The sequence below is a fragment of the Perca flavescens genome, chromosome 17 (genome assembly GCF_004354835.1).
Source record: "Perca flavescens isolate YP-PL-M2 chromosome 17, PFLA_1.0, whole genome shotgun sequence".
Classification (NCBI taxonomy): Eukaryota; Metazoa; Chordata; class Actinopteri; order Perciformes; family Percidae; genus Perca; species Perca flavescens.
The window spans coordinates 1,133,293-1,147,977 of NC_041347.1; the positions used below are offsets into that span (position 1 = coordinate 1,133,293).

Consider the following 14,685-nt stretch of genomic DNA (forward strand, 5'->3'; position numbering starts at 1 on the left):
GTGTGTGTGTGTGTGTGTGTGTGTGTGTGTGTGTGTGTGTGTGTGTGTGTGTGTGTGTGTGTGTGTGTGTGTGTGTGTGTGTGTGTGTGTGTGTGTAATCATGTCCTGGTTACGTATGTTGAGGAATTCTGTTTGCATTGTGCAGCAGGCATGTGCAGTTAGAGGGAGATTTTATATTTAGAGAGAGAGAGAGAGAGAGAGAGAGAGACAGACAGAGAGACAGACAGAGAGAGAGAGAGAGAGAGAGAGAGAGAGAGGTGTGCCCCATTGCGAGCTCTGTGCTGCTGACGTCATGGAAAGAAGCGTCAGACTCTGAACTCGGCGCAGCTGGGAACAACCAGCAGTGACGGCTAGAGTGAACTACAATCAGCCATGCTGTGCGCGCATGGGCCCCCCTCCCCACACACGCACACACGCACACAGTGCCCTAACTCTTCTGGTTTGTCAACTCTTAAAACTATGATTTGTTTTTGCATCGGAAAACCTCAGTGGATGTGAAAAAGAAATGCACTTTGTGTTTTGTTTTAATAGCATTATGACTTCTGCTTTGAGTTGACTTGGCGGGAATCCAAAGGCTGTTTCACACAGGAAGATCTTTGGCTTCACACCCAGTCGGTTGAATCAGCACATTAATCATATTGGAGCATCTTGTCATCAGGAAACATTGAAGAAAAACTTGCTCCGCCCGAAAATTGCTGCGGTCGTCTCCGCTCCATGGCAACTGTACTGTATGCATTCCACGCTCCGTCAACTGTTGCTGACTTACAGGCTTCTAAAGAAAGAGCGTGACAACCTCTGCAGCGTTAACCCGCTTAGTTAAGTTTATCTGGTGAGAACCATCTGAACAAATAAACTGAAAAGATATCTGTCAATGTAGTTGTCTTTTCTAACCGAACTGCAGCGCTTTCCTGTAAGAATGTAACCTTCATCTTTTACAGGAATCTACCTCTCTATGTAAGGTTTTAGGGGTGTAAAGACACAGATATTGACATCTGGCAGTCAGTACTTACTCATACCTGTAAATAAAATGTGTGCTTTTACTCAGCTTTTCTTTCATGTGGTCTTAACTGTTCTTATCTGAGACGGCATTTTACAGGAAAGAGTGCAGAAGCATCCCACAGGCTTAGTTACAGTTAAAGGGAGGGCTATTTTTGACTTCTCCCACATACTGCAAAAAAATAGTTAAATTGTTGGGATCACAAGTTACTCAGCTGTGGGTGATTTCTTGGGACTTGGGTTTAGCCCTTGGTTACATTTTATCGGAGCGTATGACAATAAATGAAGTGAAAAAGCAAAACTATTTGCTACTATTATTATTGAGAGGCACATTATACATGTAATAGCTAGGGCTTTTTTAAATTTTTTTTAAATCTTTGCTTCTCATTTCCTTACTTGTCGTGCCAGTAAGTCCAATCAAATCCTAGGGTAATTTGCCTGCTCCACATGTGTGCAATATAGACCGGGTTAAATTGGAATCCAGCTTTGCGGCTGTCATGTAAACAGTGCTTTGCATTGCACCACACTGAATTGAATAATCCCACAGCCAGTTTGCATTGGAAACTTCTCTGGACCATCACAGGCCAGCGATGGTGTCTGATCCCCACATCCGGTCTTCTGATTTGTAAATTGCAGAGATGCAAAGTAAGGTCATCAGATAGTCAACAGATTTTTCTCCTGAACCCTCTGTTAAAACTACAAGGCCCTGTTTTAACGATCTAAGCGTACGGCGTGAAGCGCCTGGCGCAGGTGCATTTACTTTTCACTTTTGCTAGTTTGACGGCGGAAAAACGGGCCCGTGCGCCGGGCGCATGGTTCAAAAGGGTTGCACTTCGTGTCTTCATTAATTCATAGGTGTGTTTTGGGCGTAACATGCAATAAACCAATCAGAGTGTCATCTCCCATTCCCTTTAAAAACCAGGCGCGTTTGGACCTTGGTGCATTGCTATTATGATGGCGGTTTTGCTAAGCAGGAAGCAGAGATTTTCAGGAGAAGAAACCAATCTGCTCGTGCGTGAAGTGAAAGCGCGCGAGCAGATCATATCTTAATACTATTTCACATTGTAATATTTAGATTTTTTATCTTTTGCATGTTTGTGTGCTGCTGCGCGTCCCTGTGTGTGTGTGTGTGTGTGTGTGTGTGTGTGTGTGTGTGTGTGTGTGTGTGTGTGTGTGTGTGTGTGTGTGTGTGTGTGTAACAAGCATACAGTAGTGTGCACGAGCCTAGGCACATTTTACTAATGCGCTGTTAAATTAACAATGAGATGCTGCGCTATTGACTTTAGGTTTTTGTTGGTCGATGGCACCATCACTTCCCGCTGTCTCAAGCAATACGCCAAGAATGTACCTGAACACACCTCCCTGTAAGACCAGCACGCCCATGGGCGTAGGTGCATTTGCTATTTAAACGACGTGGGTGCTGGACGGGTCTTACAGTTTTTTTTTCCAACTGCTTACACACGTTTTCAAAACCGTCTCCTTTTTTTCAAAACTCTACGCAATTCCCAAAACTGCACACACAAAATGCTAAATGCCTCACATCTCCGTCGAAATGAAACCCTGCATTCAAAATGCCATAAACACATGTCAAAATGAAGCATTTGCATCAAACGGCAAACACGTTTTTCATAATAGTACATTTTTGGATATACCATGTACACACTGTTGTTCTAAATCTAAAGCTATTTTGTCTTTCATAGGCTTATATATCTACATTTTGCACTTTGTGCAAAACAAAGTCTGATTGATTTGTAATGCGTTCTGAGCCCTCTGCTGTACGCACTGTACACCCATGACTGTTCTCCAACCCATCAGTCCAACCACATAATAAAATATATGCCGATGACATAGGAGTGTGTGTGTGCACCCTGGTAAATAATTGTAGCATTTTGATTGGTTGTGTTTAGAAAGTCACTTCCTGTTAGATGTTTGTGTCTTAGGTAGAGAATTGTGTGTAACGTTTTGAAAAAAGTGTTTTATGCAATGGAAAACTGAGTGAAAGGCTGAGAAATAGTTTCTGGTTTTGGAGATTTTTCTGTGTAGTTTTGCACTTTGAGTGAAAGGTTTCAAAAATCGTGTGACATTTTGTGTAAGCAGTTGGAAAAAACTGTAAATTAGCAAAGACACTTGGGTCGGGCTTTGCGCTGCGCCAGGTGCAATATAGGGCCTATAGACTGTATATTAAGATGGCGGATGCTTCGCCACTTCCACTGTACAAAAAGGTAGCCAAATATCCTGCCACCTTGTGTCTGGAAAAGTCATTTGGAGCTAAAGTTCGTGCAGTAGTGATTATGCGGTAAAGTGGTTCCGCATGACTTAATCGCGAGGACAATCAAGACGTTTCAGCCCCTTGTTTATAACATCAAATTACTAATTAAATGGACTGCATTTATATAGTTTTTTTTTTTTTCTGGTCTTCACGACTACTCAAAGCATTTTTCGCATAGTCAGTCACACGTACATACACCGGAGGCCGAGGCTGCCATACAAAGTGCTACCTGCTCATCAGATAAACGTTCACACACATTCACACACCGACAGCACAGCATCTAGAGCAATTTGGGGTTCAGCGTCTCGCCCACTTAGACAGGGATCGAACCATCGACCTTTCAATTGGTACGAACTGGACTCCCACTCTACCAGCTGAGCCTCAGCCGCCCTTACAACCAACATTATCAGGAAAATGAACACTTGAACAAGAGTTACCTTAAATGACAGAAACTATCTTTGAGAAAGTTTTGATGTGTACTTTGATTTTTTGTTTTGTTTGGCCCATGTCACATCCTCAGCCAGCCTCCAGGGGTAGATCTAGGTGTTTTGGCTTCACTTGTGGGGAGCTGTCATTTCATCAATCTTCTTTATTTTATTATTTTTTAGATTATTTTTTGGGGCATTTTAGCCTTTAATTCCACAGGACAGATGGAGACATGAAAGGGGAGAGAGAAGGGGGAATGACATGCAGCAACGGGCCGCAGGTTGGAGTCGAGGAGTACACCTCTATGTGCGCCTCCTCTACCTACGGAGCTAACCCGGCCAGACATTTCGTCCATCTTTGTATAGGCTACAGTCTATGGTTGAAACCCCAGGCCTGCCTGGCAATCGACACATATTGGAGTTGAAACATTTAGCTTTAATGTTATATCTCTTTAGTAGAAAAAAATATTACTCTAAAAAGTAAACTCCAGATTGCAAACCAAAGCCTCATTCTCTCCATATTATGTTATCAGAAGATTTAGTTTGAGTGAATCCACAGTTTGGACAGTAAAGCAAAGAAGCTTGCTCACAAACTCCCCTCATCCCTGTGATTATTTTCCACCTCGAAATAGGAACCATGAAATAGGACTCAGGCTCTCCTGATTAGTCCTCCTCAAAGGCCCTCTCTGTCTAGTAATAGGTTTATTTGATATAGCACCTTTCACAGACAGAATCACAAAGTGCTTCACATGATAAAAATGTGTAAATTATACTAGTAGATACTAGTAGCCTAGTAGATAGGCTAATGACGAAAAAAACGACGGTGGCTTGTAGGGGCGCCGTCATGTTCTGCCGGTTGTTGAAAAGTTTCTCTTTTGATCAGAGCACCCGCGTAAGGAATGTAGCAGAGCCTAAATATTTTAAATTGGCCTACTTAAAAAAAAAAGAAAGCAATCAGACGAAAAACCCAACTAAGTGACATGTTTTATTTGTTTCTCTATCAATCTCGTACACTCCTACACATGCAGGCAGACACACAACAAACAGTGCTATCTGTCTGAGAATATTAACTAATTATCAATCAATGTTGATCTATAATGAATAGGGTCGCAAAATTCCAGGAATTTTCAAAGTTGGAAACTTTCCATGGGAATTAATGGGAATAAGCGGGAATTAATGGGAATAAACTGGATATTTTATAATATTGCTTGTTATAATACTGTCTATAAGAGGGAACTTAAATGTAGTTGAAAAAAAACCATCTTGCAGCATAATCTTGGTTAAAACAACCTGATTTAATGCAACTTCAGTTGAATGTCCTCACTATATTCGTCAATGACATGCACACACGCAGTAAACAGCATAGGCTACTACATACATACAAACATTTAGTTTTTAAAATACGGGAGTTGGGGGTTAATATATAACCCATTGCTATTATTAACCTATGTGCGTTAATTGTATAGCCCACTAACCATAGTAAATCAAAATTGGAATGTTTCCAATATTCCCAAGCTAAACTTTCCATGGAAAGCCATATTAAAAATATCCAGTTTATTCCCATTAATTCCCATGAAAGTTTCCAAATTGGAATTTTTCTAAAGTTCCCCAGCTAAACTTTCCATTGCAGCCCTAATAATGAATAATGTCGGATGGATTACTATTCCTTATTGCATGGGTGATTTTCAGCACTTCATTTCAACTGATGTTTCACTAATTGCTTACTGTTAAACTGAAACTCCTACGTCTTTCAGCTCTTCCATTTTGAATTTGCTAATTCAGCTCCGTTTTAAGGATTTGTAATTCCACTGCACCACTTCTACTACAACTTCACAACATTTTCAGCAGCGAGCACACTTAAAGTTTCTTCAGAAATTCAGCCTTTTCTAGTCAGAGGAAACATGAAGTACGGTCTTCTCTCACGATTAAGATAAGAGAACAAAAGGATGCTTTTATGACTATGTTATGAGTAAAGGATTGTGAATTTGGAAGACACTGACTTGGCAGTGCCTCCTCTGCCTGTTTGACAAATATGTAGTTTAGACAAACTGGAATTCAAATGTTCTCACAAATAAGGTCATGGTTCAGTGAAAAAAGAAAAAGAGAGAGAGGACACACCTCCATATCAAACGCATCAGCGTCTGGCATCCTTGTAAATAAGGATGTAACGATATGAAAATTTAACCTCACTGTTATTGTAGCCAAAATGGTCACGGTTTTCGGTATTATTGCGGTATTTTTTAAAAGTGTGTTCAATGTGTTCAGAAAGCACTGATAGTCCTCAACAAGCTAAAATAGTTTCAACAACAACAGTGTCAACAGTGTTAATTATATTACAAAAATATAGGCAAAACCTTATAAAAAGTGCAACTTTTAACATGAAAGGAACAAGGGTTCAGCGTGTAAACAGCTTATTTGTCAGGAACATTTCCAGTAGTGCAGGTTTAAATTTTACAAATCCAAACATTCAAGCTCAGACATAAAGAAAGACCACTCATTATATACTTGTTTTCTTTATCATCAAAAGTGCACAATTTCCACACCATGGTAATCAACCGTGACAATAATATTTTAAATTAAAATGGTAATTGTTATTGAAGATGGAAATCCTTTCAAAAACGTTTCAGCTATCTGATTGTTTGATTGCTAACGTTTTAGCTATCTATGAATGACTACGTTTACAATCTGTCAATTTTTGGGTTATGGTCGGGTTAATGTTACTATTCGGGTTTCTGAAACATTCGGAATAACCAGTTTACATGCGTGAGCAGAGAGAGTTACTCCTGTATACATGGAATTTGTAATCAATTGGCAATATCCCGATGTAAACGACGACGCACGGTTAGCGTCTGGACGTACGGACAACCTTAAGACGCAATAACTTTTCGGTCACCTTTTTATAAATCTCACTATCTCGGTACTTTCTGCTGTCAACAAAAGATATTATATTCATGGTTTTCACCACACTAATAAAGAAATTGGTTTCCTTCTCGCTCCAAAAGTGTGGTGCTGTGCTGCGTCTCGCCATGTTTACCTCTACTTCTTGTTTACTTCCGGTATACTGCTCGCAGGTTTTCTGCATTGACATATATATATATATATATATATATGTGTCAATGCAGAAAACCTGCATATATATAAAACTATGTTTTCTAGCGCATACAAGAAGTTCCTCTACTCAAAAGTTTTTGCCGGTGTTTACATGGCCTGTGCGCGACTGGGTTATTGCTAATATTCCGGTTTTGAACGGGTTATTGGCTGCATGTAAATGTAGTCATTGTTTGATTGCTAACGTTGGCTCAAGACACCATTCAAGTGACAGCCTTTGTTGTGTTTGATTGCTAACTTGTAGCTTGCAGTGAACGAACTCGGTTATGTAGGTCCATTTTTATTGTATTGACATTACAGAAGTCTCTCGTTCAGCAGGTTCTTGTAGGCTACTTCAGCCTCTGATCTAGAACTGAGAAATGTGATGCCTTACGCTAAATAATAAATTACTGCTATGTCGCAAAGTGACGCATGCGCAACTCGCATCTGCATTTATTTTTAGTCGTGTCTGCCCAGCCCAGCCAGGCTTTTCTCAGCACTGCCGTGGCAGCTGTCACCGTCTAAAGGGTTGTTTAGAGCGGCCACTGCTGTTGTTGCCCATTGCAAAATTATGTTTTATTGATGCAATATTTGGCATGTCAATATTTCAGCCACTACTCAACCCTAATGTCAAGAGAATTTTTTGTTAACAGTGGTACCTTTTTAATTGGATACTGGTCATAAGGTTTGCTCTTTGCCAAAGTAAAGGAAGGTCTCTGGTTGATGCTGTTTGGTTTTGGGCTGATAGCATTGGTGACTCTGGTAATGAAATTACCACCTAGATATAGTGTCTGTTTGCCAACGTAGACCTGGATTTACAGCCTGGAAAGATAAACAGAATGCAGTCGATTAACGCCAGCACGTGTATGTTACACACAAACACACACTCACACACACACACACACACACACACACACACACACACACACACACGTCCCACACGTCCCATTCGCGCCTGACATTAGTTGCAAGCTCCTTGAGACTGTGACCTTTTCTGTCGCGAGTTGATAGGTCCACTAATCTTTCCAAGTTTGAGCTGCTGTAGGTCCCCGCTCTTGGGTCATCGGGCTAAGTGACAAGCCATAGGTTGATGGAAAATCCATAGTGTTATTGCCATACATTACTTTTATTTGATTGGGCCTGTAGTGAGCATAATGCAACGGCAAGCCAGGGTGGGGTGCTGGTGAAGTAGCAGGGCTCTGTTCGGGTCCAAGGACCATTTGTCGCTCCTCCCATCACCGAGTGACATTGATGTATGTTCCCTGCCTATATCCATAGGCCCGGCCCTGTGAGTGCTTGTGAGTGCTGTATATCACCCTGCCGTATTGATTTTTCCATTAGAGGTCAGCCACCCTAAACACCTCTGACAGGGCGCTCACAAACACCTTGCTATGCTTAAGAGGGAACGTAAAAGCCACATGAGGTCACGCGAGTCTGGATGGAATAGTTTGCAGTTAGGAGGGGCAAATCACAGGGTTTTATCACAATGGGATATGATATAGATTCTTTGGACGATATGATATTTGCTGATATCTGTAAGCCACCATGCAATTTCGATTCAATTCAGGGGTGATGAGGTGATAGGCCCATTTAACAGTTACATTTAGCAATCAAAAAAAGCAACTAAAACAGGATTTGACAATTTTATTACTGAGCTCCTTCAGACATTTAAATTAAAAACAACCTTTTTTTTTATGAAAAGAATAAATATAAAGTGGGAATATAAAATAAAGGGGCATCTTACAGGCGATACTGTATGTATCTGTATTTTCACTTTGCATCGATCATATTGGATCGTGGATCATCGATCGAGTCGAGTCGATAAAAGTGAATCTTACCACCAATTTTACCACTTTCACTTTATAAACAGTAACCACCCATTTGTATTAATTACAGAACATGCATGCAACTGCTTTTTTTTCCTTCCCTATAACAGCCTGTTTGTCTTTCCCACATTCTGATAAGCCACCCCGACATATATACGCCTGCAGCAATGGAGTTGTTGTTGGTATAGTGAGTGATGTTTCAGAACAAGCGCTGACGCATGAGCATCTGTAACACCCGGCTGTACATACATACTGTGCTGCAGGCACATCCCTGATGGTAAATGAAGAGGGCGCCGCGTTATGCTTGTGGAACAAGCCCACTAAGTGCCTTCTGCCTACATTAGCAAGGCACTTTGTCCTGTGTAAATATAGTATTGTGTCAAAGAGTTGAGTTAGGAAGAATTGTTGCGAGGCCCAGGCGCCGCGCTCCTTTTAGGTCTTCGCGCTCGACTGAATAATTCAACTCAAGGTTTGCTTATTGTGAGCAAATACTGGGCTTACTGTAGTGTTGTTACAGCTGTTTAGGGCGCACTTGCACGGAAAACGTGGAACTGCTTGTCTCTTTCCCCTCCTTTTTCACCTGTGTTTTCTTCCCTCTCTCTTCCCTTACAGACCGTACAGACACACAAGCCTCACTTCTTGGCAGTGCACTGCCAGGAGGTGGGTGGGAAGAATTATGAGGCATCCATGTCACACGTGGATAGTTTTGTCAAGTAAGTGTTCATGGTGTGGTCATTTGCCTAACTGTTTTGAGTGTAATGGTTAAAGTGGCTATGTAAGTAACTTTTCGTCTGTTGATTCTACCGTTCTAGTGTTTTTACCACGCCTGCTGTCGTAAAGCTCTTTTCTTTACGGGAGCTGTATTGCCCCCACTGTACATTACCGAGTTAGCGTTACGGAGAGGCCATAAAGTCGCGATGAACGCTTTGCTCAGAGAGAAAATCTACGTTCCAGATGCATCGTTAGGGCTGAGCGATATGGAGAAAATCAGATACCACGACATTCTTGACCACATATATTGATATTGCGACGATATTGTAGGGTTGACCTTTTTTTTTTTTTTTTTTTACACTGAGATTTTAGACAAACAATGCGGTAAACGGTTTCAAGTGATACTGACTATGTTTACATGCATGCACAAAAATAGTGTGATGTTAAAACAAATTTGCAATTCTTCAAATGATATTCCTTCAAAATGTTTAAAATTTTTTTGTGAGAAAATGGAGTTAGTATGTTATTGTTATTTTCAATTTAGACAACGTATATCACGATATCTTGATATATGACTCCATCATGATACGATTCCATTGGAAGATGATATATTATCATATTGAATTATCGCCCTGCCCTATGCATTGTTGCATACTTAGCCTGGATGTATCGTGAGCTCAACCAGACAACATTATCACTGTCACTGGGTCACGAGCCAACGCATTAAGAGTTTGCTGTAGCAACCAACTTTATAATAACTTAGATTAATGTAGCGCATTTCATAAAACCCACGGACGCTTTACACAAGTACAGGGGGACAAGGAGAAGAAGTAATGTTGGCTACTGACGTCCAACCACATCATGCACTGTTAAGTTATTTTATTATTGAAATAGACATATTACATACTCGAGGTATCATTTACAATCCCGTAATTGTCTCCATCTGTTGATAGGCCGACTGACCGTGACTCGCGTTTTCGCCTGTTGTCTTTCACTTTCCCTTTTAGCTTTTAGGTGTTCTTTGTTTAATTTCCTTCTTTTCTGTGATGGTCCTGCCCCAGTATCAGCCATAACTACAAAAGATAACTTCTAAAATAACATTAAAATACAATTAGGCCTGGCCTCAGATACGCTAACACAGGCTTTCCCGGTGTTCAGCCGAAATCTGTGACCCATCAGAACGTGATACTGTAGCACCGTCTACCTGCCGCAAATCATTCTTTGACTACGTGGGAAAAATCGAACCCGGGCAACGGCACTAATACAAAAAAAAAAAAAAAATCAAAAAATAGCACTCTTTTCTCTGTTAGTCTCGTTTGCTGTTACAGGTCATTTAAGACCATTATATGAAAAATGACAGAGTTTCAGAAACACTAAAAGGTTACATATAGTCACTTTAAGCGGAGCAGTTTCTATGATAAGGAAACACCCCCTTGATGTGGAACATGCAGGAGTAGTCTGTTTTTTAACTGGCGGACTACTCCCCCCACTGGTCGCATCACAGCTGTACGTCAGCAGAGCAAAATATGTTTTCTTTCACATTTTTTTAAAATGTGGTTTAACTGGAAGAAAACCAAGGTGCTTTTGGATTTGACTGACGTTTCCTGATCTCTCTGTGTGTGTGTGTGTGTGTGTGTGTGTGTGTGTGTGTGTGTGTGTGTGTGTGTGTGTGTGTGTGTGTGTGTGTGTGTGTGTGTGTGTGTGTGTGTGTGTGTGTGTGTGTGTGTGTGTGTGTGTGTGTGTGTGTGTGTGTTCTGTCCCTCAGAGAGCTGCTGTCCAGTGATGCCATGAAGGAGTACAACAGAGCCCGCGTCTACCTCGATGAGAACTACAAATCCCAGGAGCATTTCACAGTAAGTGCTGTTTGATGCTCCAAATGGTGCATTCACATTCTATGGGAAAGTACACACAAACTCTCGGAATCCAAGCGTACATGTGCGGAATTGGGGATGAATCACAGGCTCAACAGTGATTTCATTCAATTTGATTTTTCAAGTCTGCAATTCGGTTCTAGATTGGTTTCCTTCTTTGTAAATAAAATTTAGAATAACATGAGAACAAAACAAAAAAAAAACATTATTGTCCTAGAAGGTGGAAACAGATGGCATGAATATGTATTAAACCTTGTTCTAAAATAAGAAGCGAAAGTCAAGTTTTTATTGTTACACTATTAAGTCTTGACAGACTCCCATTTCTCTGAATTCTGAACCATGTAGGCTAACTTCTCAGCTAACATCACATGAGTCATTTTGCAATCACAGCTCTGTTAAGACATTTGGTATGAAACATTCGAAAGAATACGAGTAGTGCACGAAGGAATCTACAGACAGCAGCCAAAATGCAGCAACTTCAGGTACGGCAAAGGAAGGACAGAAAAGGACAAACATACACTGCTGTGGACGTTGTTCACTTCATGAAAGTGTTTACTGTGTTAATGGACTGAGGATGGGAGGAGGATTTGGATTCAGTAGTCGGGCCAAACCCCAAAAATCTGGATTCGGTGCATCCCTAGTGCACATAGAGGCATTGATTGGAGTCAATTTTCGTGAACTCAAAACTAAAATTCCATCTTATATACCTATAACACTATACAGTAGTGTACCATTGCCTGACACTTTTCCCTCAGTATGTAGTGACAGCAGATGGCCACAAGATGACAGCAGATACTTGCTGTCAGAGCTTAGGCTACAACTTTTCAAATGTTTGAGACTGCTTCTTTAATGGTGATCAGGATGTATTAGCAACTCATGGATTCCTTAGCATGAACTTTAGTTTCTTTACAGTGTAAATACACTACAGTTAATTATTACATAGCTGGATACACAGGCTAAACACACCTTAGCCTAAGTAATACAACTAAAAGTCAACGCAAATATTGGAATTGGTCCATTTTCGTTGCGAAAGTATCCGGTCCAAGAATGGGATAACATGTCCTCTGAAAGATGCATTTTATTATGCTATCATCTTCATATATTTATATATAAGTTTCCTGTTTAACTCACACGTCATAATACTAACACGGGGGTGGAAAACTCAATTTCAGTAAGGGCCACACTGAAAAGTGAAAATCACATCAAGGGCCAGACATGTGTAGTTTATTGACATGCTTTTATTTATTTAATCAGAAAAGTCAAATATCTTTGACTGTATTATTGCTTGTCTCATATAGTCTTCTCATTTACAGTTTGGTCGACATAAAGCTCTAAAAAAAGTCAGCAGAAAAGTCCTTTAGCCATCGTAGGGTTTAGTAAAAACAATGAGTACATTTTTAATAGCAGCCACCACACCGCCGACTCACAACAACCTGTTTCACAGCCTAAATCTGCACACTCACCGGTTCTCTTGGGAATGGTTGCGTCTCAAAGTCATAGGGCTGGGCGAAATAACGATATTATATCGATATATCGTGATATGAGACTAGATAATGTCTGGTTTTAAAGGCTGCATTACAGTAAAGTGATGTACTTTTCTGAACTTAACCAGACTGTTCTAGCTGTTCTATTATTTCCCCACTTAGACATTGTGTCCACATTACTGAGGATTATTTATTATTTATCTAAAATCAAAGTGTGAAGATATTTTGTTAAAGCACCAATTTTCAACCCTAGAATATCGCCGCAATATTGATATCTAGGTATTTGGTCAAGAATATTGTGAGATCTTATTGTCTCCCTATCGCCCAGCCCTAAAAAGAGTGTTTCCGATTCATTGTAAACCTAAATTGATATGCAGGGTCGGATCAGAATTTGTGAAGGGCCGGATTCGGCCCCCCTGGCCTTGAGTTTGACACGTGTAGATTGATTGATTGATTGAGTGATTGATTTTATTTGACCACTTAAATATAAAATATGAACCAGTACTCTGTGTCATACATTGAAAATACATAAATAGTCAGGGATGACCCAATAAAGCCCAAAGACTTAGTTCCATTGTGGTCCCTAATAAGGGCAGGGGGAGAGGACAAGTGGCAGCAGATCACACATCAATCATTCGTCATACATTAAACAAATACATCCATGTTATACACAAAAGAAAAGAAAAACAAATCAATCAATCAAACTAACATCTTTGGATATCATTTTGCTATGTATGGAATTAGAAGCTTAAATCTTGGTCATTGACTCAATCGCTCATTCAGCCTACTTGTTCCTCAGCTGAATCGATGTTTGGTATATTGGCCTCTTGGTGGAGCCAGATACTCAGACCTAACAGCAGCAGCAGAGGTCTTCAGCTCTGTGTTCTGTAACCATCAACGGTGCTTCATGAGGAAACGTGCTTTTAAAAGTGCAGTTTGATGTCTGATGCTTAGTTGACTACAGGTATATCATATGATCATCTCTGCATTCCCTGGAGATTAGGTGGCAAGAAAAAAACCCTATAGACTATAGAATAACATATTGAGATGTGGACTGCGGTGCCAGTTTGTCTGCGATCACGGAGTTTGTTTGTGTGTGTGTGTGTGTGTGTTTGGTTCTCCTCCATGATTTTCGGCGCTATCGCCACGCTACACCGCACCTCCACAAAACGCTCATAAATCACTGCAACCACCGAGTCACATTTGCTCTTTTCGAAAAAATATTACAAACATTGGCCTTTAGAAAATATAATTATCTGCCATTTCCTATAAGTGCCGCTAATATGCCGGCATTATGAGCTATTTATTCAATGGTGTTTGTCTATGGATTAACCTTTTTGTTGTATTTTCATTTTTCATCAAACAGAGATGACACTTTGTGCTTCTCTTTGTGAATCAGTCAGTGGAAAAAAAAAAAAAGAAACATCTGATGCGCTTCCAATGATGTTGATATTGAAATCCCGGCAACAGTAAATATGAATAGACTCTTCAGTCTTTCTCACTCAGGGCTTGCCATTTAGCTTTGATGACGACACCCATGTTTGTTTTCTCAATCTTCGATTCCTGCCCGTGCTCCGGGGATAATTGTTTGTTGTCTGCCCCGCCGCCTGTCAATTTTCAGATAATGTAAGTGGGAACACTTTCCCCGGGCCCAGAGCTGCTACTTTGTACGAGTGTGTGTGTGTGTGTGTGTGTGTGTGTGTGTGTGTGTGTGTGTGTTGTGTTTTTGTATGCAGTTATGTGCGTGTAGTTTCTTTGGAAGTAGACGAGTGAATGTTTTGGCTGAGTGGGGAGTGTAGTAATGTTGCGAGTGTATGGTAAAGGCCAGAGATTGTTTACATGCATGCCCAGTGTGAGAGCGTGTTTGAACTGCATCTCCGTGTGAGTGAAAGAGAGGAATGTGATTGATAAATGAATGTGTGAAATTCTGTTACGAGAAAAAGACCCTTTTTTACTTTTTTTTATTTATTTTTTTGCAACTGTGATTGGAGCTGAAAAAAAAATGAATCAATGAGA

At 40.5% G+C, this 14,685-nt stretch overlaps 1 protein-coding gene across 2 annotated transcripts in view; it reads left to right on the top strand.

Annotated features, from left to right (window-relative positions):
* Positions 1 to 14,685, top strand: part of inpp5a (inositol polyphosphate-5-phosphatase A) — a 169,223-nt gene that overhangs the window by 59,596 nt on the left and 94,942 nt on the right. For both annotated transcript variants that reach the window (XM_028603944.1, XM_028603943.1), the window contains exons 3-4: positions 9,216 to 9,316; positions 11,080 to 11,167. In XM_028603944.1, the coding sequence (XP_028459745.1) occupies positions 9,216 to 9,316; positions 11,080 to 11,167 (189 nt within the window). The remainder of the gene's footprint in view (positions 1 to 9,215; positions 9,317 to 11,079; positions 11,168 to 14,685) is intronic.